Source organism: Peromyscus eremicus, chromosome 4 (assembly GCF_949786415.1).
Source record: "Peromyscus eremicus chromosome 4, PerEre_H2_v1, whole genome shotgun sequence".
NCBI lineage: Eukaryota > Metazoa > Chordata > Mammalia > Rodentia > Cricetidae > Peromyscus > Peromyscus eremicus.
Window position 1 is genome coordinate 124,178,484 of NC_081419.1, and position 25,469 is coordinate 124,203,952.

At 48.7% G+C, this 25,469-nt stretch overlaps 1 protein-coding gene across 1 annotated transcript in view; it reads right to left on the bottom strand.

The window, feature by feature from the left end:
- The window catches only part of Ninl (ninein like), a 77,335-nt gene that overhangs the window by 13,580 nt on the left and 38,286 nt on the right, over positions 1-25,469 (bottom strand). Inside the window, exons 6-16 of the mRNA XM_059261598.1 lie at positions 24,205-24,395; positions 23,377-23,529; positions 19,645-19,809; positions 17,040-17,176; positions 16,264-16,404; positions 10,419-10,593; positions 7,010-7,120; positions 6,804-6,884; positions 4,293-4,425; positions 2,266-2,372; positions 1,446-1,753 (exon numbers count right to left, since the gene is read on the bottom strand). Coding sequence (XP_059117581.1) covers positions 1,446-1,753; positions 2,266-2,372; positions 4,293-4,425; positions 6,804-6,884; positions 7,010-7,120; positions 10,419-10,593; positions 16,264-16,404; positions 17,040-17,176; positions 19,645-19,809; positions 23,377-23,529; positions 24,205-24,395 — 1,702 coding nt within the window. The remainder of the gene's footprint in view (positions 1-1,445; positions 1,754-2,265; positions 2,373-4,292; positions 4,426-6,803; positions 6,885-7,009; positions 7,121-10,418; positions 10,594-16,263; positions 16,405-17,039; positions 17,177-19,644; positions 19,810-23,376; positions 23,530-24,204; positions 24,396-25,469) is intronic.

Below are 25,469 nucleotides of genomic sequence, written 5' to 3' on the forward strand. Positions count from 1 at the left end.
CTGAAGATGGCTGCTTCTGCCCCTCAAGACTGCAACAGTCAGTTCCCTCAGGTCCCCAGTGTCTCTGCTATCGTCCCCAAGGGAGGGAGAAGAGGCTCTGATTCTCTCCCCTTCACATCCTGTTTTCTGGCTACTCTCAATTCCCTCCCCCCAAGGAGAGTGCCCACTTTAACAGGAACTGACACCATGACAGCCACCTGAGCTGTGGCTCTCACATGACAGGAATGCATCCCTTCACTGTCAACATCTGGACCCAACAAGCCTCAAGATAACATCCAAGTGAACCATCTGCTCAGTCTAGCCAGTGGGAGGTTCTGGCCCCCAACATGAGGGTGGCTGGGCCAGGAGGTAGGAAGGACCATTTTTTGTGGGGTGACAACCTCCACTGCCTATGTGTCCCCAGTAACTACGTACTGACTCTACCAAGTCAGCTTCAAGGAATAGAGGGCAGGTGACATTTCTCAGGTAACTGACACAATAAAACCCACCACATTCACAGTTTCCAAGTGACCCTTTCCTTCCTGGTACAAATATTTTAGCTTTTCAAGACTTTTCTCAACCCAAATTAACTGTCTATTTAGAGGGGCTTCTGGATTTTCCTTCCTCTGCTGCTGTGATGACTAATATTGTCAACTCTGCTACATTTGGTATCAACTAAAACCCAAGCAACTGGGTACATGTGTAAGGGAATGTCTTGGTTGAATCACTTGAAGTGAGAAGGCCTACCCAAAATCCGGGCCACACCTTCTGGTGGCAGCCCACATAAAAGGACATGGAAGAAGGAAGCTTTTGATTTTTGCCTGCTTGCCCTCACACTCATTGACAAAGTCATCTACCCTATTGCTGAAGCATTCCTTCACTGGTATTAGAACCCTACTTCTTCAGGATTCCACCAGCTGAGACATCCAGCCTCATGGACTGAACTACCAGACTCTTGGCCTTTCTGTTGAGAGAAAGCCACTGTTGAACTAGCCAGATTATAGCCTGTAAGCCACTCTAATAATCCCCTTTTACTATGTCTGTCTATCTGTCTGTCTGTCTGTCTGTCTGTCTGTCTGTCTCTCTCTCTCTCTCTCTCTCTCTCTGTGTGTGTGTGTGTGTGTGTGTGTGTGTGTGTATTTTCTCTTCTATCAGTCCCTCCTTTGGAGAACTCTGACTAATACACCTACTCTCTAATGTCCTCAGTATTCAGTGATGGGGAATACATTATCTTGCTACCAGACAAGTGAGAAGGAGTAAAAGAACAGAGTCCAAACACCACACAGCAAACTGCTCCATGGCCCAAGGTGGATTGAAAGCGAAATCCTTCTATAGAAATGTGTTCTCTGGGCCTTTGTTGGAAGGAATCTTGCCTGTTACCAGGCTCTTCATCCTGACCAGTTTACATAAGCCTAGGGTCAAGTTTTGGTTCTTGGTGAGCGCCCTGAACAAAAACCCGTCCAAACCTTATCTGCTGCAGCTGCTCCTGGTGTCGCAGGTGCATCTCCACCTCCAGCCGCTGGGCCAGAGTGCACAGTGCCTGTGCACAGCAGTGGGCCAGCCCGGCTGCTGCAGGCTCAGGGCTTCGTGCCGCATCCTGCAGCTGTTCCTTCAGGCCCAGGATGACCTCCTGAGACTTGGCATACAGGGCCTCTAGATCTGCCTTCTGGCCCTCCAGCACGCTGACCTCAAGCTGGAATGCCTGCTCCATCTCCTTCTTATCTTTCTCAAAGTTTCTCTTCATGACCTCAATTTCCTTCTCGTAGTAATTTACCTAAAGAAAGATGAGCAGTGAATTAGGAAGTCCTAGCAACAATTTGATGAGCAGCATAACACATGAACAGGGGGGTATCAGGCAGGATGCTCAAAAGAGCTGATGGCCCAGACCTGACCAGGTCCCATGGCCTAGAAAAGGGAACGGCAGGATAGTGATATTCCCAAGGTGTGTATGTGCCTATGGACCCCTTCACAGTAACCCTGGGGTAGGGTCGGTGGGTGAGCTCTGGGGGCTCGGGACCAAGACTGGCCAAGCACCTGGCAAGTACCATTAGTCTAGAGGATGTTTCAACGAAGGAGGCTTCACAAGACCAGTGGGGTAGCACTCCACAGCCTGGAAGCCCTAGGGGAAGGGAAATAATCAAGATATACAGGCACAGTCATGCCAGAAGCTTCCAGCATATCTACCAGAAAACGCAAAGATATGATAGTAGAACAGAATGGCCTGTCCTGTTAAGCAGTCTGAGGAGCTAGACACATGGCTTGCAGCCTGAAGTCCCAAATCCTGACCTTGGTCTCCAGCTGCATCCTGAGCTCTTGGTAGTGTTCCTTCATCTGCTCCACCATTATCTCTGTTTCCAAACTCATTGGAGTAGAGTCACCCATGAACAGGTTGCCTGCAAAGAAGACACTCTATGACACTATGCCAAGGATGCCTCCATTGACTTCTTGTCCCCTTTCATCTGACTTCTAGATGGCAGCTTTCCACCTGTGACATGTGAGTGCAGGTCTTCCTGCCCTCCACCTGCACTGTATAAAGAACGTGGGGCTGGTGGTAAGGGTCACTCCGCCCTCCAGGCACATAGTGGTTGAGGACTCTGGGGATGGAAGGAAGGATCACACTGCTTTGCAAGTTGACACTACAAAGAACTCAGACGTTCAAGTCTTTTTCAAAAAAGGTTTATCTATATTTTAGGAGTATGTGTTTTGCATATGTATCTGCATACCATGTGTGCAGTGCCCGTGGAGGCCAGAGATCGAGGAGGCCAGTTGCTCTGCAACTGGAATTACAGATGGCTGTGGGCTACCATGTGGTTGCTAGGAACTGAACCCAGGTCCTGTGCAAGAGCAATACACGCTCTTAACCTCTAAACTATCTCCCCAGCATAGTTCAAGTCTCCACCATATCACTGGTTGGTTACTAACGGAGAACGAGGAGGCTCCCACTAGATTCATCAGGGCCTTTAACTCTCTGAAAGACCCTTGTCAGAGGGTGTATTCACTGTGTTTAAAATCTGGCTCCAGATGATGCCAGGAGCAGAGGAAAGGAGAAGACAAGGCAGAAAGACAAGAGCTTCACAACCTCCCTACTGTGTAGAGCTTCATGCCCAAGTCTCCACACTCTTGAACATGTTTACATGTATGCATGGGCTCACATTTTCCGTCTTGGTCTTGTGTGTTCTCGGTGATTCTGTGTCATCCGTTTTTAAATCATACACTGACATGGTCCAGTCACCTAAGTCCAGCATTGGAAATCCTGGTGTGTGAAGGCTCTGGTGAGTGCAGAGGGAATTGTGAATACCTCCACAGTGGTCTATCCCCACACTCCTGACCAGGGCCACATGCTCTGTGCAACTCAGGCTCCCTAGACACCAGAGGAGCAACCATCATGTTTTACTAGGCTAGGCTCCTGTCAGAACAGCACAGGTGACTGCATCCCACACCTTCTTCCTCTACCCTAGCCCCATAGGGTGTGCCAAGGCCACTCTCTGTTTCTTCCTGAGACTCCCCAGGGATTCCGGCAGCCATTCATGTCCCACATAGGTAAAGTCTCTACTAAGTTTCTTTGGGGTATATTTTTTTTTTCTGCTTTCCAACATAAATAGCTGTAGGGTACATGGAGACTCGAGCTCTCAAAGACTGGAGAACAATGCGGAGGGGCTTGGACTGCCACAGCGTAACTCAGTAGGGGTAGTCAGGGCTGTTGGATTCCATGGGCAGCAGAGAGATGGGGCCGTGAGTGTCATATGTGTCATATGATACTGCCGGAAGAAGCAGAGCTGGAGTGATTGCATTGGTGACAGCCTGGGACAACCAGTGGGAGGGCAGAGAGTAGCCAAGTACCCCTTGTTCTCCACATGGACTGTGACACCTCCACAACAGGCCCCTCCCCCCTCCGTCAGTCTCTAGAAAAGTCCAACAATACTTGAACATGGGCCTTTGTCTTGACCCCACTGCCCAAGAGCAGGAGAGCCTGTAGTGTGGTTTCAACTGAACCCAGCAGCCAGGACTCCCTCCGTTGGGAATATCCCATGCCCACTATTAGCCACCTTGTTATATGACCTTCCATGCCAGTGACCTTCCATGCCACAAAGTTGCCTGTGATCTCATAGGATTTCCTGTAAAAGCAGGTCCCTAGGGCAAACCTGTATCCTCCAGGGTCAGGTAATTATAACTTTTGTGATTTCTACAAACCTAACAAAATCTTCCACCCTCTTTTCCTCATCTCTGACCTCTGGGGTGCCAAATTAACGTGCAGCCTTGTGGCCATGTCTGAGAGCTCCACTTTCAACTTACCCTCAGGACTGAGCTCCTACCTGCTGGGCCACGTCCAGGGAGCCGCCTTCTGTGAGTGCCTGGGGTCCCTGAGGGGCTCTGTCGACTCCTGGGAAGCCGTACCCGCAGGCCTTCTAGCTCAGTTTGCAATTCATCATTGCGATCCTGTAGGTCCTGTGTAGGCAGAGCCAGATACCTCCTCCAGCTGCTGCAGCCACTCAGCCTTGGAAGGCCAAACCCAAGACCAGCCCCATCCGCAGTGAGTGTCCACCACAGGCTAGACATATGGGCAGTTGTAGATTCTGGACTTCCAGCATGTAACCCTAAACCTAGAGTTAAGACTCTACTACCTAAAGGTCCTAGCAGAACTGGGGAAACCATTTCTTGACTTTCTCATGGATATCACTGGATACCACATGACATCACTGGATATATGGAGGGGACTCAAGGGGGGAAAAGGTTGCGGCTGTGAAGACAGGCAAGTTTTCAACGGGTGCTACTTATCACCAGAGTGGTGGCATGTCACGTGCATGGGATCAACATCTTGGGACATGTCTGGGGCTATGTGTTTGCTCTCTCCTCTCAGCTGCAGTGGAATTGGCATGAGGTTCTTTTAGCCATAGCTGTTAGGCCATTTGTTTTAGATTAAATGCTATAGAGCAGTGATGCACTTAGCAGAGAGAAAGGATAATATCTGGGAAGCAGAAGCCTGGCTGATGGGCAACAGGAAATTGAACTGGGAGAGACATCCTTTTGTGAGGATGGAGAGTTTGCATTTGTGACAAGCACCACCTTTAATGACATGTGTCTGGATGAGCAGGCTCAGACACTTGCTTATTATTGTAGGAAAAGAAGCTTCTAGTACACTTTCCTGGGAGGTCTGGGGTCCTGCAGAATCCTGGGAAGGATGACAACAATCAGTCCTGACAGAGGCTCATATCTCCAGTCCTGTGACTGTTCCAACCAGAGGGCCCTAAAAGCAAGGCCACATGTCTTCCCAGGACATGCAACTTGTAGGGCACTCCAACCGGAGGAAGCTCAAGACATAGCATGGGAAGAGGAACCAAGGACATGCATAAAACAGCAGCAGTTCCATTTCTGAGTGTTTTCTGTCTAATTCTTTACAGCCTTCTGCAATGTGGGAATCAACTTTCATGTTATATAAAACTCTTGGTGTTCTAACAATGCCTATAATGGTATCCCCAGAAATAGCTACCGATTTTCAGCATGAATTGACTCAGAGCAAAGCCTTACAGTCAATGGAGCTGTAAAGAATCAGATGCAACTAAAGCCAGCTGTCTGCTTCATCCACATCCTTTAGTAATGTCTTCAGACAGCTGTAAATTATCGTTTGTCATATTTTTATTGTAGTAAAACCATGAGAAAAATAAATGACTGAACAGTAAACTCTACTGATCTCCTTAGATTTCCTATCTCTGTCAGTGGGGTTTATTATTGAGTGGGTTTGTTTTATTTTGGCTTTGGAGACCAGACCCAGAACTTAAGCATGCTATGTATGGGGGTCCTCTAATGAACTACAACCTCATGTACAGTTTTAAGTGCTCACTCATTACCTGAGCACCCATATTACTTATCCTTTTACTCTTCTTGATGCCAATGACATAAAGGAGCAAATGAGCCTGTGGGCTCTTATGATTTTGTTGTTTGTTTTTGAGACAGATTTTGCGACACTGCCCAGGCTCCCATGTATTTGTTTTGTTGTGGGGTTTATTTTTTTTGGGGGGGGGGTTGCTTTTTGGAGACAAGGTCTCAGTTGGCCCAAGTGCACTTCCCTCTGGCTATGTAGTCAAAGATGAATGACCCTGAACTCCAATACTCCTGCCTCTACCTCCCAGGCACTGGGATTATAAGCATGTGTTTGGCTTAAGACTGACCTGTAGCTCCTGGGTGCAAGCAATTCTCCTGCATCAGCTCCTACATTTGCCGAGACAGCACATTACTGTATATTCAGTTTCAAGGGCAGGAGTTTTTAAGCATGCATATGCCTCTCTTTGTAAATAATGTTTCTGGTAAGTTTTACATAAATTAACTTTTGATAAATTAAGCCTAACCAAAAACTGACTAAGGATTTGTGATAGATCACTTTGTAAACCAAAGGTCTTTCCAGTATCATTAGTAGACCATGTCAACTCTGATTTTCCTTTCTGTTCTTACACTGAAATTTCTTTAAGAAGATTCACCCTGGGAGTACAGTCAGGGACACCTTCTGTCCTGGGATTGACTAGTCACTGGGATATCTGCTGCACAACTAAGCAATGCCCACGCATGGCTGAGCACAGCCTGAATAAGAAGTTCTTGCTGGGAAAGATGCTCCTGCAGTCACTTGTGGGCCACCCTGCACCTGTAGACCAAGGAGGGGAGGGAGAGGAGGCCGCACATGGCCTCCAGGGTCAGAGCCAGGGAGTTTCTGAGAAGCCACAGTGCTGGCCCTGTGTAGTGGTCCTCCTTTCCTGCCACTGCTGCAGGACAGGCTGTAGGAGCAGGACTCGGGGATGCTCAAGATGGCCAAGCAGACTCGGAAAGGCACGCACCCTGCACTTGAGCTCATATTCTTTCAGGATGGCTGTAAACTGCTCTTCTTGGGCCAGGAGCTCCATACTCTGAGGCTCCAGCTGAAAGTGAGAAACATGTACAAATCAGCATATCAGGGTTTGGAGAAGACAAGCAGTGATGCCCTGACTATGATCCACCAACCACAGGCACTACTCTGAAAACTCGAAACAGCAAAAAGGCTTGCCTTGTCCTTCAGCACAAACTGGAGGTCACTCTGCAGGCGCAGGACCAGCTTCTCTGAATCTGAAAGCTTTTCCACCACTTCTATGATCTCCTTCTGTAATCGGCTGTTTTCCTAGGAGACATGGATATGGGCATGGGTTCAGGCAGGACACAGGGAAAGACAATGACAAGTGTCCATGTCACTTCTCTGTATGCTGGAGGCTTGTTTCTAGCAGTATTTCTCAGAAATAGCCCTGAGAAAGACAGGGCATGTGGGTGCCTACTGCCTCTGCACCAAGCGGGCAGGGTATGCTGTTGGAACCCACAACTTCCTATGACACACCCAACACCTTCAAGGTGATTGCTTCCCCACTGTCTCCCCTTTTCTTGCCCCTACTCCCATGTTCAGAAAGTTCATGAGGGGCACAAAAACGGCCTGGGAATGCATCATCTTTGAGCTGCTTTTAAAATGATGGGTTTGAAGTTGTGTCAGTATGGCTCAGAGGTCTAGCACAACAGGAGTGTTTGTAGACAAGGGCTGTGCTGAGAAGGGTCCAGACAGTGCCATCACACTAGGGTGATGTCAGTTACGTCCAGATACTCCTACCACAATGGGTGGGGGCTGCCGGAAGCAGGGTGGGAGGGAAAGAGACCACAGAGGTCCTCAGGCATAGGAAAGGAGAAGCTGGGAGCAGGACAGCAAGAAGGCTCACAGTGAGTGCTTCTGGAACTTGGCTGTCTAAACAGCTCAGACAGCTTTTGGGAGCCAAAGACAGGGTAGGTACAGGCATGGACATTCATCAAAACCCTAAAAGCTGTGTCTGCTCCAGACTGTGAGCCCAGGCCATGGCAGCAGGGTCTAGAGGTGTTCTTAGACCCTAGGGATGCAGTCATGCTGACTCACTGATTTTGAGATCATATGACTCAGAACAGAGGATAGAGCAAAGCCAGGACCTCTTACTTTGGGTGAGAGCATGGCATCACCCTGCTCTGCTGTGGTGGTTTGAATGGGTATGGCCCCCACAGACTCGTGTGTGAATGTGTGGCCCATAGGGAGTAGCACTACTAGGAGGTGTGGCCTTGTTGGAGAAGTGTGTCACTGTAGAGGCGGGCTTTGAGGTCTCATATATGCTCAAGCCATACCCAGTGAGATAGTTCACTTCCTGCTGCCTGCAGATAAATATGTAGAACTCTCAGCTCCTTCCCCAGCACCATGTCTACCTGCATGCTGCCATGTTTCCTACCATGACAATAATGGATTAAACCTCTGAACTGTAAGCTACTCTCAATTAAATGTTTTCCTTTATAAGAGTTGCTGTAGTCATGGTGTCTCTTCACAGCAATAAAAACCCTAAGACAGAAGCTGGTACCAGGGACTGAGGTATTGTGATAGGCTTGATCATGCTTTAGTTTGAAGACACTGGTGCTGAGGATGATGTGAACTGTGGGGGCCTAGCTCAAGAGATTTCAGAGGAGAAGAATTTCAGTATGTTGCCTAGAGATCATTCTTGTGACATTTTGTGAAGAAAGTAGCTGCTTTTGCCCTTGTAGAGTCTGCCTGAAACTAAATTGAAGATATTTGGATTAATTCCATTGGCAGAGGAAATCTCAAAAGAGCCTAGCATAGACTCTGTTGTGTGGTTATTATTGTTAACTCTAATAAAGATCTATAATGAAAAGGAGCAAGCTGAGCAAGGAAAAATACAAACTGTACAATTTGAAGAGAAAAGGAACACCAGGAAGTGGAATGGAGCTAATCCATTTATTTTCAAGGAAATAAACAGATTAAGAAATGGAATAAAGGGAGTGGTGACCTCAGGGCAAGATCCTACCCAGCCAAGTTTCCAATTGTGAAAAGGAATTAAAGAAAAGCTTAGAGCTGGGTGTGATGGTGCAAGCCTTTAATCCCAGCACTGGGAAGGTAGGGACTGGCAGATCTCTGGGTTTGAGGCTAGCCTGGTCTACAGAGCAAGTTCCAGAAGAGCCAAGCTTAAGCAATGAAGGAAATCATCAAAAACACAAAGCTGATAAAGATGTATTTGAACAAAGGGGCAATTTCTAGCCCTAGGAAGCAGCAGAACTAGGCAGCTTCAGTATGTGGTTCTGGCTTTAAGAGTCAGGGATAGAAGAAAGGGGTTATGGATTTTTCCTCTGAGACTATAGAAAGCTGCTAAGGCCAGGCATGTGTCAGGGGTGTCTTTGAACGGAGGCCTAGAGAGGCCATTGTATGAAGCTGTGAAGTTGAAGCCTGGATTGCCTTGGAGTCCCTAAGATGTTGGAGATGCCAGAGCTGCTAACAGGGAGTAGAACCAGCCCAAGAGAAAGAAGTATGTTGCAGTCAACAAAGATGAAAGGAATTGGAAATCTGAAGAGTATTTTGATATCACACATGGAGATGTAGAGTTTGGAGTTTGCCCAGCTGGTATTTGGTCTTGTTTTGGTCCAATATTTCTTCACTAGCCTCCCTTTCCTCCATTGGAATGGTAATGTATATCCTGTGCCATTATATGTTAGAAGTATGTGATCTGTTTTTCATTTCTGCTGCCATGTTTCCTACCATGACAATAATGGATTAAACCTCTGAACTGTAAGCTACTCTCAATTAAATGTTTTCCTTTATAAGAGTTGCTGTAGTCATGGTGTCTCTTCACAGCAATAAAAACCCTAAGACAGAAGCTGGTACCAGGGACTGAGGTATTGTGATAGGCTTGATCATGCTTTAGTTTGAAGGAATTTGGACTTTGGGGGTTTGGGTTAGGAATGCAGTGGAATTCAGTCCCTGAATTCCCAGGGACTGGAGGAACAGGTGCGGGGGCTCCTGCCTCAGACTCCGCTCTCATCTTCCACAAGTGCTGCTAACGGGGGAGAGCAGGGTCAAGCCTTAGACTTTTAAATATTGTTGAGACTGTGACAGACTATGGGGACTTTTGAAGTTGGACTAAATGCATTTTGCATTATGTTATAGCTACAAGCCTATAGGGCTAGAAGTGGAATGTGGTGGTTTGAAGACATTCCACTGTGGGTATGGCCCCCACAGACTCATGTATGTGAATTCATGGCCCATAAGGAATAGCACTACTAAGAGGTGTAACCTAGTTGGAGTAGGTGTGACCTTGTTGGAGGAAATGTGTCACTGTGGAGATAGGCTTTTAAGTCTCATATAAGCTCAAGCCATGCCCAGATGGTTCACTTCTTGCTACCTGCATTCAAGACATTGAACTCTCAGTTCCTTCTCCAGCACCATGTCTGCCTGCATGCTGCCATGCTTCCTGCCATGACAATACTGGACTAAACCTCTGCACTATAAGCCAGCCCCAATAAAATATTTTCCTTTGTAAGAGTTGCCGTAGTCATGGCGTATCTTCACAGTGACAGAAACCCTAACTAAAACTCTGCCTTCACAGTTTACAACAGAGATGTATCCCACCTACCTTCAGGGCCAAGGTCAGTTTCTCTCGGAGACTGGTCTCCTCAGCCTGGAGGCGGTCCACATCCTGCTCCAGCACAGCTCTCTGCCTGCGGGCTTGCTCCCAAAATAGCTCCCGCTCCATCTCTACCTCGGACCGCAAGAGGCTCAGCCTGCCCCTGTACTCTTGCTCTAGGTGCCTACAACATAGCACAAAATACACAGTCCCATTTGGAAGTGTCACTTTGCCTCTCCGGACACCTGTCCTTGGAAAGCCCCCTCTGCTGGACCCTGTCAATCAACAGATGAACAGTGGATATTCTTCCCTCATGGGCTGGTGGAGGTGACACCCAGACAAGGGGGCTGAGGTGCTGGTGGACACACGGCAAATACTCCAAATTGCCCTTGGAGCCCTGAGGTGAGCAAGCAGGCGGAGCACTCTGGGCAGGAACCCTGGATGTCCTCTGCCTCTACCTCCTGCACCCACATTATACCATACCACACTGGGCAGCCCTGCCCCTCAGCAGCCCTGCAACACATCTTTGGTGCCAGATGCACATCAAAGTCAGCTTCCTTCTCTAGGAACCAGGCTGCACAAAACCTGTGGACACTGAATTCCCAGGGACTGGAGGAACAGGTGCAGGGGCTCCTCCCTCAGACTCCGCTCTCATCTTCCACAAGTGCTGCTAACGGGGAGAGCAGGGTCAAGCCTTAGTCTGCACTCTCGAAGCAGCGCAGCAACATGGGCTTTTCAAGTCTATCTAAGCTGCCCGTGAGCAAGGCTCCTCCTCAGAGGGACACCCTAGGCAGGGTCAGTGATAAAAACCCAAGAGAAGAAGGTGTGGGTTCTTGCTCCAGCTGACACAGCCAGGACTTTAATCTCAGCTCAGAGCTTTCCAGAAACAATACCCAAAAGGGAGGAAATGGAGGAAGGGCAGCTGTGACTTGGGGGGGAGGGGAACACAACAAAGGTGATTTATGCTCAAAAACAACTTGGAAAATTTTTGTTTTTTAAAGATATTTTAAAGGTTGAGGATTTAGCTCAGTGGTAGAGCTCTTGACTAGCAAACATAGGCCTTGGGTTCAGTACTCAACTCTGGAAAAGAAAAAAGAGGTATTTCCACAACATATCTTATCATATTTGGACCTACCACCCTATTTAAAAACCTTAGATATGGACAGTGAAAAGGAAGTTGATAAAGGATTGCACACTCACAATGGGACCTCCGCAGTCATCAGGAAAGCGTGTGTGTGTGTGTGTGTGTGTGTGTGTGTGTGTGTGTTCATGTGTGCTCTTGCTTTGTGTGTGTGGGGGGTTATTTGTGTATGCTCTTGTTTCATGTACATGCATGTGAAGGCCAGAAGTCAATATCAAGTGTTTTCCTCAGCTGCTTTTCCATGTTATTTTTTTTTAAAGATTTATTTATTTATTGTGTATACAGTGTTCTGTCTGCATGTATGCATGCAGGCCAGAAGAGGGCACCATATCTCATTATAGATGGTTGTGAGCCACCATGTGGTTGCTGGGAATTGAACTCAGGACCTCTGGAAGAGCAGCTAGCGCTCTTAACCTCTGAACCATCTCTCCAGCCTCTTCCATGTTATTTTTTAAGACAAGGTCTCTCACCGAGCCTGGAGCTTGTGGTTCTGATAGACTGGCCAGCCAGCTCCAGGATCCACCTGTGTCCACCTCCCCATCTGCTCCCAGTGCTGGGGTTGCAGACGTGTATTACTGTAACCAGCTTCTCACATGGGTGCTGGGGTCTGAACTCAGGGCTTCATGATTGCTTAGCAAGCACTATACTGACTGAGCCATCTACTAAAGCCCCTGTAATGTCATTGTGTAAGTAATGAAAAGCTTATGAAAAAGAAGCAAAGATACTCTCTAGAAAGTGCGATTCCTGATTTTACCTGGGTTTTCTAAATTTTCTATAACAAATATGTATTCCTCACTATATTTGTAGTAATAAAACTCTAACCAAACCATGAAAGCTATATATAGGAACCTACTGATAATTCCCTACTGCTATGTGATGAGAGTCACTCAGCATCTCCATACATCCCTCAAGCAGATTCACACACAGGAATACTGTTCCAAAGCTTATGATCCTCTGGGCCTGGGGAGATGGTTCTGTCAGCTAAGCGCTTGCTCTGCAAGCCTGAGGACCTCACTTCCCATGAAAAAGTCAGGCACAGTAGTGATACTTAAAATCCCAACTCCAGAAAATCAAAGACAGGAGGATCCCTGCGGCTGGCTGCTATCCAGCCTTGACTAATCAGCCAGTTCCAGGCTAGTGAGAGACCCTGTCTCATCAAACAAGATGAGTGGTTTATAGCTGACCTCTGGTCTCCACATGCAGGCACATCTGCAGGCACATCTGCAGGCACATGCATCCTACCCCCACCTTCATTTACTCCTGTATATAAATGCGCACGCGCGCGCGCGCACACACACACACACACACACACACACACACACACACACACACACACACACAGTTTGTGCTCCTCTGACCACTCCCCACAAAAGACACACCATCAAATCTCCCAAGATGGCTAGGAGAGAAGCAAGCTCTATATATGCTGACCAGGTAGATCAGTTCTATATCTCAAACTACGTTTCAAAATCAATTTGATTTCAGTTCGCTTTCAAAATCAATTTGGAACACAATGTTTAAAGAAGAGAACCTTCTGTGAACATCACTGACTCAGGGCTGGCAAGTAGCTGATGCATGACCCTGAGAGGATGGATGGTCCCCACACTCCTAGCATGAAGAAATCTGGAGAGGAAGCATTAATGTCCCAGTGTCACAAACAAGGAGCAGTTAAAAGCAAGCCCTGGACCCACTCTGGACCCAACACTTGGGAGTAAAGTAAAAGTGTCATGGTTGTGTCAACCCTTTGGGCACATCAAGGGAGAGAAAATGACATTCAAGTGACTGCACTACTGGCCTGTCTTAGGCAATTGCCAATTTTTTTTCTAAGCAAGCACTCTAACTTTGAACCAAACCCAAAGCCCTTTCTACTCTTTTTTAAAAAATATCTTTTAAAAGATTTATTATCATACAGTTTTCTGCCTGCATGTATGCATGCACACTAGAAAAAGGCACCACATCTCATTACAGATGGTTGTGAGCCACCATGTGGTTGCTTGGAATTGAACTCAGGTCTTCTGGAAGAGCAGGCAATTCTCTTAACCACTGAGCCATCTCTCCAGCCCTCTACTCTTTCTGACAACAGCTTCACTCTGAAAACAGAGACTTCATGAGCAGTTCTGAGAGGACAAGAAGAAGGGGAGGTTCTTAGAGCAGCAAATACCAACACTGTGAAGACGAGTTAGCCTGGGGCAGGGCACTGTGGAAGACTTCAGAGGCAGAACTCACAACAGCAGAAGCATAACAAGTGATTTCTTACAGAAAAAAAAGTTGCCTATGCCAAAGGGAAGAGGGACTAGACCAGCAAGGCCAAGTGCCCTGGCTCCACCACTTAGTGGGTCTCCCATACTTGGTTTCAGTCTTATACACACCCTCCTATGATGAAATCACAGCTCAGATTTGACAGGAAACACCTAAAAGTAGACACCTCACTTCTAGCTTCTTTGAAAATTACCATCGTCCTATCAAGACATTGGTGGTGCAGCCATGCCCACTTACACACTCTTATCCATCCATCCCCATGCCTCTTCTCAGATCTACACATAGCTAACCGTCTCACACCTGTTTATCCACACTCATACATCTCTCCACACACCTGGCACTCACAAACTCATCTCAAACACAGCTGCGTCAAGGCTCACCTCCTCATCTCCAGAATGTCAACTTGCACACAACCCCTTGTCAAACACGTGAGCCTGTGGTATTCGGCCCTCCCCGGACCTCAGGGAGGAGGAGCGCATGTGGCCACAGACACAAGCCCTGTCCTACCAGAGCTGGCCAGTGTGGGGCAGCACTGGCTGCAGGAAGGGGGGGCAGGTCATGGAGAAAGGGGAGATACTGGGTCTCCACGCTGAACCGAAGGCCACAGCTGACTCTGAGAGGCCTAGTAACACACCCTGCCTGACCAAGTGTGCAGGCTCCGCATCCCTTGGCGCTTCTCACACCTAAGGTTCGTACACTCACTAAAGAAATAAGCTATCTTTGAGATACAGCAGGACTAGCTAGCCACACTGGCCCAGGCTACTATTTATAACCACAGCTACTCAGGAGACTGAGACAGGAAGATTCCAAGTGGGAAGTTGGCTTGGGGAGCTTAGTAAGACTGTCTTGAAATGAAATACAAAGGGCTGGGATATAGTACAGCACTGGCTTAGTATGCATAAGACCCAGGAAGAAGGGAGAAAGGAACCGGGTAAGACTTCAACTGCATACACCCATGAGTAATTGTGGGCAAGTTACGAGCTTATGTGACTCTCCATTTCTCTGCCTAGAATGGGATTAAGATGGGTGTTGGGGGTTAGGTGAGACACCATCCACACAGACTGGACCACAACTGCCTGGGCACTCGTCATCTCCTTCCTTGCAGCTTTGTGCTGCCCTGCAAAAGTCCAGGGCACCTCTGGTGAAGGCAGTAATGAGCCTTTGGTTTAAACCCAGCATTTCTCAGAACACAAGCAAACTGACAGAGGAAGGGGCTGGCTGCTGAGGTCCAGGAGCACGGGGATCACCCTGCAGAGCCTGTGGTACCTGGAACCAGCTATCCTCAGCTAGGTAAGTGCTGTCTAGGCCACTGGGGCTCCAATCTGACCCTATGCCGTTCGTCCCTTGTCCCTGGGGCCACGACGGCCTAACAGGCCCCTGGCCAGGTAGACTCTAGCACCAGAGCTGCATCCAAGGCAAATAAAGGAGGAGGAAAACCCCTGTGAAATCCCCTGAACTCCCATCAAGCCTGTGTGGGAGGCTTCTTCAAGATCTTGAGTAACACGCAGGGAGACATACAACTCCACATTCCACAGCTGTCAGGACTGCTGTGAAGAAGCACGGCCTTCAAATGCCCAGTACGCATGACAGGGTACACAGACCCCTCAGCAGGTGGAAACCCATTCCACACGAAGTACCGTCCCTTTTTCTCCCCTCATGCAGCGCAGGCCACACTGAGACAAAGTGGTGCACTCAATGCTAAGCATGTGGATGCTGGACTGGCCCTACCCAGCCCACAGGGGAGGGGCCGAAGGAAGGGCTTCGGCACAGCAGGACTGGGACTCTGGCCTGGGGCAGGCCTCTCCTGGCTGGGTGCCCAACCCAAGATGGAGAAGAGGGAAAAACAAGCAGCAGCCCTCTCTGGCTACATCATAACCCAGAGCTGGATGATTAAAAGCATCAGGCAGATGACACGTAGCTGAGGCTGGCCGGGAAGCCTACGACTCCCATAGTGGAGCTGGGGATGCTCCTTCCATGCTGTAGCCCTAGAAATCTTCATGCCAGGGTTTCCTCCAATGTCTGGTTAATAAACCCAAGAGGCAACTTTGTGTTTTTCTCTTTGGCTCACCCAGCCACCTTCTCTCACCGACCCTATGGATCAGTCCAGGGGCTGTTCCTTCCAAATCACTCACCATCTTGAAAAACAGGCAACTCGAGTTAAGACAGAGCCTGATAAATCCATGGACAGAGCTAGGGTTTTCCCCATGGCCAGAGGCACACAGGGGACACCAGGGGTCACTGTTCCCACATCAGAGAAAGCAGGACACTGCTTGTCAGATGCAACCCTTCCTTTTAAAAAAGGTGTTCCCCAAAGTTGTCCCAACTTCCATTGGCTCCAGTAAAATGGCAAGATCACCTCAGCAGGCAGCGTCCCTGGCCCCTGGCTGGTGCCCAAGCACGCAGTGGTCACTGCTGTGGCAGCCTAGGAACTATAGCTGAGGGCCCAGAACCTACTTGATTTTCTTTTCCGTGAGCTGTTCCAGCGCGGAGTGGCACTCATCCATCTCTCTCACAAAGTCCAGGTTCCTCTTCTCGGCTTTCTCCAGGTCCTGCCTCGCCTTGTCCCGTTCATGTACCAGCTGCTCCACTTGCCCTCTGCCGTGGGAAGGACAGATGGGACACTGCTGTCAGCCTGACAGACGTACCTGGGTCTCACAGCCCAGTGTGACCTCACTGCCCCACAACCACTTCCTGGGGCACTCTACAATTGTGGCCATTTTACCAGTGCGTACATCAAGTAAGGCCAAATGGCTTCCTCAATGGTGAGCTAACCCTGATCCCAGCCCACCAGAAAGGTTAGTATTCAAATGGACTTCCCTTTCCTGTTGCTAGCCTTAGCCAGGGATCCCTCTCAAACCACAGGGTTTCTGCCTCCGCAACAGTAAGCTCCAGAGTCAGCAGGATGAGGGTCAAGTTTAAATCTTCAAACATCATAAAAGTGGCTGAATGAGGTCCCAGACACGGATTTCTAAGCATATCCCATATTTGAGGATGTTCTGGTAATCTTTAATTCTGGGGACACATAATCCAAGTAGTAGCCGCAGTGAACAGCTGTGGGCCCTCAGACCTCCTCTGCTCTGTGCATCTGAGCCCTGGTTACAAGGGCAGGAGTGTAGGTAACAGGCAGCCTAGGAGACACCCAGGGAAACTCAGATGAAGCAGGGGAGGCATGTCCCAGGAGGTGGACCAGGCCAGCGGGACCCTATCCCCATTCCCTCATGGGCTCTTACTGGTGGTAGCTCAGTTCCTGGCGATAGCAGGCCAGCGCTGCCTGCTGGATGACACCATCAACTGTTAGGAGTTCATTGTCAAGGGCCCAGGTCAGCTCCAAGAGGTTCACCTTCTCATCCACGCTGAAGTCCAGGCTCTGGAATCAGCAAGCCCCAGAAGGCAAGGGGGAGTGAGGAACTTCTCCAAATGTACTCTCTTGCTCTGTGGCAGCTCAGGGGCCCACACCCACAGTGGCTGCCATAACTAGCACCTGCCCCTTTCCTGTCTACAAGTGTTTCTTGGGGTGCTCCTTTTCAACCCCAGTAACTCAACTGGGCTGTCAACCCTGGGCTTCCCCATCATGCTGTGGTCCCTAAGACACCATTTCATTGGTGGGTACAACAAAAGATGGGCCGAATCCTTCTACGTAAACAATGTATAAGATGAAGTAAGGGGCATGTCTCACCTCAGCACATCACATGAACTAAAAAGGGGAACTGGGGAAGGTGGCCCTTTGCCCTCTGGAAACCAAGTTTTATGTACTTTGTAGGCCTGTGGATGCCCCTACAGCCCAAACCATCACAAAACAGAAGATCTGACACTTGATGTCCAACTCCTGGGAGCCACCCGGGCCCCTAACAGGTTACTTTTTGTGTGTATAGAAAGGTTTCATGACAAGAATGCTGAGCCACACAAGTGCGCCCTTCCTTATAAGGGTCCTCAGATGGAGTCAGAGCCAAAAAGTAACAGAATTATGTCACAGCAACAGCAGCTTCTTGTCTAAGTAAAAGGGAGCCACCGAAACTACCCTGGAGGGCTATGGAGACGGGTCAGTGGGTACAGTGCTTGCTGCTTAAGTGTGGGAACCTGAGTTTGAACGCCTAGAACTCATGGAAAGCTTGGTGCCGTGGCTCACATCTGTAATGCCAGCACTCTCTCGGTGAGATGAGAGACAAAGGCAGGAGGGTCCCTGGGACCTCACAAGCCAGCTAGCCAGGTATACACACTGAGGAACAAGAGAGCTTGTCTCAAACAAAACAGAAGACATGGACTGACGCCAGAGGTCATCCTCTGACCGCCACCTGTGTGCGCGCTCACACACATGCACGCTCACACACATGCGTGCTCACACACATGCGCGCTCACACACATGCGCGCTCACACACATGCACGCACCCCAAAAACAAAATGAATGAAGTGAGGTGGTAGCTCATGCCTCTATTCCTAGAACTCATAGAGTAGAAACAAGAGTTTTTTAAAAGGTAAAATCTATCAGAATCAACTACACAGAGCATCGTCAGCATGAGCACAGGGAAGCTGATACCTTACATATGCTGAGGAGAAAAGAAATGGAAAAACCTACCCACCTGTCCAATAGCAAGGGAAGGCTGCATAATTTAGTGGTGACACACTCTGATACCAATACTGAAAAAATTAAACTAGAATGTATAAACACAATTACTTTTCTGTGCTTGGAAAAACTCCACAATAGGCTCATGGCATGCAGGGGTGTGTGTGCACATATTCAGAAGGAAGCCAGTGGAGTTCTTCCTCAGACGCCATTCATCTAGATTTCTTTCTTTTTTCTTTTTCTTTTTGTTTGCTGCTGTTACTTTGAAACAGGGTCTTTTTTTGCCAAGTAGGTTAAGCTGGAAGGCATTGAGCAAAACCCCAAGGATCCTCTTGTCTCTGCCTCATCAGGGCTGGGATTACAAACACTTAGCTCCTCATCCATTTGTAGCTAGTAATTTACCAAGTGAGCCATTTCTCCAGGCCTAGCTGTGATTTAAAAATATTATATTAAAATTTTAATTTTGTGTATATCTGTGTGTCTGTGTGTGCACGTCTAAGTACACGTGCCAGTAGAGACCAGACACCTGAAATCTCTTAGAGTCGCAATTAGAGGCAGTTATTAACCACTTGCCATGGGTGCTGGGGACTGAATTTGGGTCCTCTGCAAGAGCCATAGGCACTTTAAATCACTGAGCTATCGTCTCGTTCTAAATTGTGAAACTTTTGTTTTCAAACAATGGAAAGCAAAATTTGGAAAGAAAACTAAATCTAGTTTGTAACACTTCCAGGAGACAGTAGTTTCTCACCCCTGCTGGCCTCAGTGAGCCTGGTGTGGCTGCCCCAGGGCAGAACTCTATCTAAACCACAAATGTAACTCAACCAAAACTTACAGAGCAAGAATAAGCCCACCTGTGTAAAGTCCACCCGCCTCTGCTCAGAGGGAGTTCTGGTTCACTGTGGCCTCGTCATGACTGACTGACAGTGGTAACTACAGCTCCTCTTAGCACAAAGAAGCTGTGTGACTTCCTTCTTTTGGGTGACAATCGGGGACGGTGTGTATGACACTGAAACTTACCTTGGAATGGACATTTCCAGACTGTTCCTCTGTACTTTTAAGTTTGCAGATTAAATTGTCCTACATTTTAATTGCAAAACTCGATGGAGAAATGTTCCCTTTGGGATTGCTCTGCAGGGGTGGGGGTTCGTCAGCACACAGCACATGCTCTGCTGGATGTATCCTCTGTAGACACATGGCCTCTCCTGTCCCCTGCTCAGCCCCACAGTGTCGTGGACACCCCCCAACAGGGCAGCCACAAGCAGTGCGTTCCAAACCTGCAAGATCTCCCTGCCATTCTGAATGCCCTCCTGGGCCCACGCGGAGATGACTTGCTCGGGAAAGGCAAATCCACTGCCGTCGTCAACACTGGAGAAGAGGCGCAGGCCTGAGCACACGGACACCAGGGACGAGGTGGTGGCTGTGTGGCAGCCGTTCTCCTCCTGCACATCAGGAAGGAAGAGGCCCTGAGCACTCAGCTGTCTTGAGGCTGTGCTGTCCGTGACCTCTAACACATACCTTACCTTGCCAGCCTGTGTTCAGGATTTTGCCTTCTCATCCAGGCTTAAAACAAGAGAGCATACATCCGCAATGACCTGAGCCCCCTTCCCTCGGGAAGAAGTGTGGCATGGCCTGGGGTTTACCTGGGATCACACGGTTCTGCAAGGGACACAAGTGGGTCTGCACCCAGTCCTTAAGCCCCCGGCCCTGAACTTGCAAGGCTCCATGGGCACCTGCTCTTATCTGTCATTGGCACCTCATACCTGTTAGGCCTGAGTCAGCTCTGCCCAACACATCATCATGTAAAGAAGGCCCACAAAGGGATCTGGCCATTTCTTCCTATGTTAAGAAAGTACATGCCAGGGAAAGCCAGGATGAGAAAGCAAATGACAGACAGGCTCAGAAAGGAGGGGAGAATAGCCCAAGCAGAACCCCACATTTCCCAGAACTCAAGCCCCACAGCCCAGGCCTAAGCAGTACTGGGGAAGTTTATGGGATTGTAAAGAAGTCTCCCAGAGGGAAAGCTGCCTGTGAGCTTCTCTACTACCTGAACCCAAGGGTGAGAATGATTTCCCACCCTCTCCGTCCCACCTGGGGTCCTTCCCTACAAGTCTCAGCTGTAAGGAGCCTGTGTGATATAGATGGGCTGCTGCAAACTCTCCTCACCACCTCCAGTTCCTAGGTCTCCTTCTCTTTTCAACACTCCTGTGCTGAAATACCTTCTCCAACACTTCAGCCTGTCCTCTCCCAGCCTGGTTTGTCCCTTTCTTAGACTGCATTTTGACAGCTCCACAGACCAGCCTGGAAACGCTTCACCAAGGTGCAGCACCCAGGCAGGGCCTGCTGGCGGCTCTCTTGCCAGCTGCGGCTCCAGTCTCCCTTTATCCCTGTACACCTGCTCTTTCATCTGGCCCTACCTCTCCAGCATGTGCAGGAGAGCTTTTCCTGAGCTGTGTGGCTGTCTAACAACCCCACATAGCAGACATCTTGCCCATTTACAGAGGGAGAGAACATCTCTACCATGCCTAGTGATGGCCACCTGTGCATAAGCCCTGATACCCAAATGCACTGAGGAACAGCAGAAGGGCAGGACTGACGGGAATCTCTCTGGAGCTTGCCTTCCTGGATCTGGCACAGCCACATAAAGCGAGCAGAGCCCATACAGGACCTGCAGTTAAGCAGGTCACTCTGCTCAAGTCCCTGGAGTCCTGAATGCTGCCCAAAGTAGGAGGCAGACATTCTGAAACAAGAGACATCAGAAGGGCAGGAATTTGGTGCTCCACAGACTAAAGTCAGAATCTGCCCTCTCTCCATCTTGGCAGCATGTGAAATAATATGTTAGAACACAGTGTGTGTGCACTTATGGAGTATGTACAATGAGCATAGGCTAAAGTTAATGTGTATATATATTTGTATATAAATTATGAGTATGCATGAATGTGTGCCATATATGTAAACACACAGTGGGCTTATACATTCAGTAGATAAGTTACTGTGATAATGGATGTGTCTACAGCAGGTACACACCTACATTTGATGAGCACTTACAGAAGATCTGTGTATACTCAGTGGGTGCACATACACAGTGAATAAGCAACTGTTCACAGTGGGGGTGTGTGTACAGAGCCTGCACGTGTGCTTGTAGTAGGAGTGTATACAGTGAGATGTGTTTGTACAGTGTGCAAGAACAGTGGATGTGCATGTCCACATTGGATGCACATATAGAACTTGTTCATGTGTCTACAATGGGTGTGCATGTACAGAACCTGTGCATGTCTTCAGCAGATGTGTACATACAGAAGATGTGGAGTTAACAGTAGATACAGATATATACTGAATGTGCACAGGTCAATAGTAGGTGGTGCAGAGCCAGAGACTGACTGACTACTCATCTACAGTGGGCATGCAAGTACCACAGATGTGAATGTTACTACAGCAGATTCACACGTACAGTGGATGTGTAGGTATGGTGGACTGAATGTCTCTAAACTGGGTGAGACATGTACAGAGCCTAAACACATCTACATACAGTGGATATGCAGATACAGCGGATACACAAGGTCTACAGCATGTACACACATACAGTGGATTCACATGTGTCTTCAGAAAGTTCAAACGTACAATGGATGTACACATACAGAAAATGTGTGTACATAGTTGATATGAGTGTACAGTGAACACACATGTGTACAACTAGTGAGCATTTACAATGTGAGTACACAGCAGATACACACATAAAATGGACGTGCCATGTCCACAGTAGGAATGCATTCATGGTGGATGTGTGTGTACTCAGTGAATTGTGCATGTACACACAGTGAGCAAAGCACAGTAGGTATGGATGCATGCAGCTGTATGCGTGTGTTGCACACTTGTCTGTAGGTAGTTTGGGAGAAGAGAAAACAAGGTGGGAAGTTGGTCCAATAGCCACAGTGCCGGGAACATGGGAGCAGTTCACCGTGTGCAGGAGAGGAAAGGTAATAAGGTATACAGAGAGGAGCTACAACTTCTAGCACATTCTAGACCATAGGTGAGGCTACCAGATGAAGAGGCAACTTTTGGGAAGCACATGGGACATACAGTCCTCCTTATATGCTAGCCTGGAGTGTCCAGGTAGTTGCTGGGCCTTCTAAAAGGCTCTGAGATCCCATTTGATAACAGCTGCCAGTGGTACCAAAGCACAGGAGACACATGGCCTCACTCAGAGGGGGATCCAGCTGAACCAACACTGACTTGGTGGGGGAGGTCTCATCTTCAGGCTTTCTGACTTGATGTTTTTGTGTTTATATATGGTATGAGAATGGTGCAGGGATGCTGGGCAAGAATTCCACCACTGACCCACACCCAGTCCTTGGTATTTCTGACTCCAAGGGCTGATATCATCTTGAAGTGTTTCCCCTGAGTTTCTCTGCCTGTCCTCAGTGATTTCAGTCAAAAACTTAAGATTCTCAAGTGCACCTGCCATACCAGTGCCTGTCTCCATAGCTAGCCTGCACTATGTCTTGGTGCTAAAGAAACACGTGCCGGGCCAGTAGCCTCTGAGTACAGTGGCTTGTACAAAATAAAATTCAGGACTTCAGGTCAGAAAACCCTCAGTCCATATGGGGGAGAAATCCCAGACAAGTTACACTACCCTACAACTCATCCTCAGTGTATAATGGAGAGGAAAACATCACCCAACTGCACACCTCAGAGGACATGCTGAGGAACTGCCATGTGCCCCACACTGCACTACTCTCTGGAAATTCCCGAAGTGGGTGCTCAGATTGTTTCCATTTTACAGATGAGCACAGAGCTCAGAGAAGGTGAGTAACATACCGTCAGGAATGCGCATCACCAGCTAAGCTTGAGGTCCACGGAGTGCTGCACACGCACGGGTGTGTGAGCATGTTTATCCAGCTTCTGGGCTCAGTGCCGTGACACTGGCAGAACCATCAGCCAGGACCCTCACCAGTCAAGGAGCAATACCAAGTCCTGCTGGTGTTGGACATTTAATTCTCCCATTTTACCTGATAATGAGACCAAGGCCCGTTTGGTTTGACCAGACTGGAAGATTCTGGAAGTGAAGGAGGCTCATGACCGAACAGACCAAGCTGAAACTCTGCAAGACTCACTTTGCCATCTCCATCTTGATCCAGTTTGCTGAACAGTTCTTCAAGTTCCTAGACAAAAGCCACCACTCTTCAGGCCTGGAGTCACCTTTCTCTGTCCCTCTCACTCCAAGCACCCAACAGAGCACTTAGCTTATCCAAAAATTAAGCTGTCTAGCTGCTTTACGAAGGCTGCACAACTGGTTTGAATCCTACGTGGCCTTGTCAGGAGTGGGCAGCATCTGAATGTCCTAACTCTACAGATACTCCAGTGTCCACTGGGGATACCTTGCTGGAAACCCAGCCTCGGCCTTACAGTCCATCATGGATACAGGGCAGGAACAGTAAGAGGAGGGACCTATGCTATCACCACAGCCAACTTCCTGCCCAAGTGTTCCCGGAAGAATGGCGCACACACCTGGGGTGTAGCCAAGCTCAAAGGTGCTGGACTGGGCTGGGCTGGGCAGAGGAAGAAAGGTATTTGTTCTGAGCAGAAGGAGAGCTGGAAGTGAAGGTCTCAGCAGCAGCTGAGACCCTTGAGGGCAGCCATAAGTTTGTGAGGATGGGCTGTGTGGGTGAAGATGGACCCCAAGAGGTTTTGGTCAACAGCACTGGGAGCCATCAAAAGATCTGAGATTACAAAGTGCAGAAGAAAACTGCTGTCTGAAGGTGAATTGCTTTTCCAGACTCAGCACTAAATGTGACCACTACAAATACCACGTCACTGGGGCGGCCCCAGACCTTTACCTGTTTCTCAAGCCTGTGGAGCCCAATGCTTTGGCAGACCACAGCCAGTTCCTGCTCATTCAAGTGACCACTGCTGCCAACCCCCAGCTCATGCCAGATGCTCTGGACATGGTTCTCAGGAGTGTTGAAGGAGGGGCTACAGGATTTCCGGGGTGTCCCGAAGACTTCACAACCCCAGGATCGGAGCTGGCCTGAAGCAAGGGAGGGTCACAGTTAAACACTGATAAATACACCCATAATAAAAAAATCAAATGGAAAACTTAGCCTTATGGGCATTAGTTACTTTCATAACTCAACAAGTAACATAAAAGCTACTGTCCTCCAAAGAAAGCCAGGCTGAGTACTCCCAAATGATACCATAGGCTGAGTAGTGAAAAGCACACCAAAGGGCCTGGGGCCAGTGCAGCCTGATCCAAGACATAGATCGCAGAGTGTTCTGCCCAATGTTGGGGACTTGCTGTGTGTAGGTTAACGAGGCCTAGATTTCACTCATGGCCCAGGAGTAGACAGAGCTAGAAGCTTCATGTCTTCACAGGTGGTCTAATGTCTTTTCCAACAAGACAGACCAGCTCCACAAATGCATCCACTAGGCACCTCCCAGTTCCTTACAAGTGGCTTGGGGCTTAGCACTCTGCAGCCAGAAGAGTACCAACCTCTTCAACCAGCTCCAGACTCCTCCTCCTTGGTCACTGCAGCCTAACACACAAGTTCTTTCATCACCGCCCTCTCCAAAGATTTACAACAGCTTCCTGCTGCCCTGGGGTCTCACAGGTCTGGCTTTAAAGGGCCTCACAGGGTGCTCCCCAACTGCTTACAGATGTATGTGCCACATTCATGTTCTTACTCCTCTCCTCTTCTGAAATGCCTGCCCTCATCTTTTTGGCTTTCCCCATGAAACAGTTTAACATCATGACTCCAAATGCTGACTCTCTCTTCCGTCAGTACCCGGGGGTCTGTGGCCTCTCTCCTCCAACCTCAGAAGTCTGGAGACAGCTTTCACCAATAGAAGTCATGCTGTGTGAAAGAAGTCATGCTGTGTGACTGTAGGGTAGGTTCCTATAACACAAAAGATAGGCAGTCCAGCTGGCCAGACCTTGTGTGGGGAGACCTGAGCCATTATGCTATGAGGAAGCCGGGCCATGCTGAGAGGACTTTCAAAAGCAGTCCACCTCTGAGCCTCAGCCCAGATATGTGAGTCACCATCACATCTTCCTACGATTCAGGACAGCCTTCCTGAGCCTCAGCAGAGGCCCTGGATCTCATGA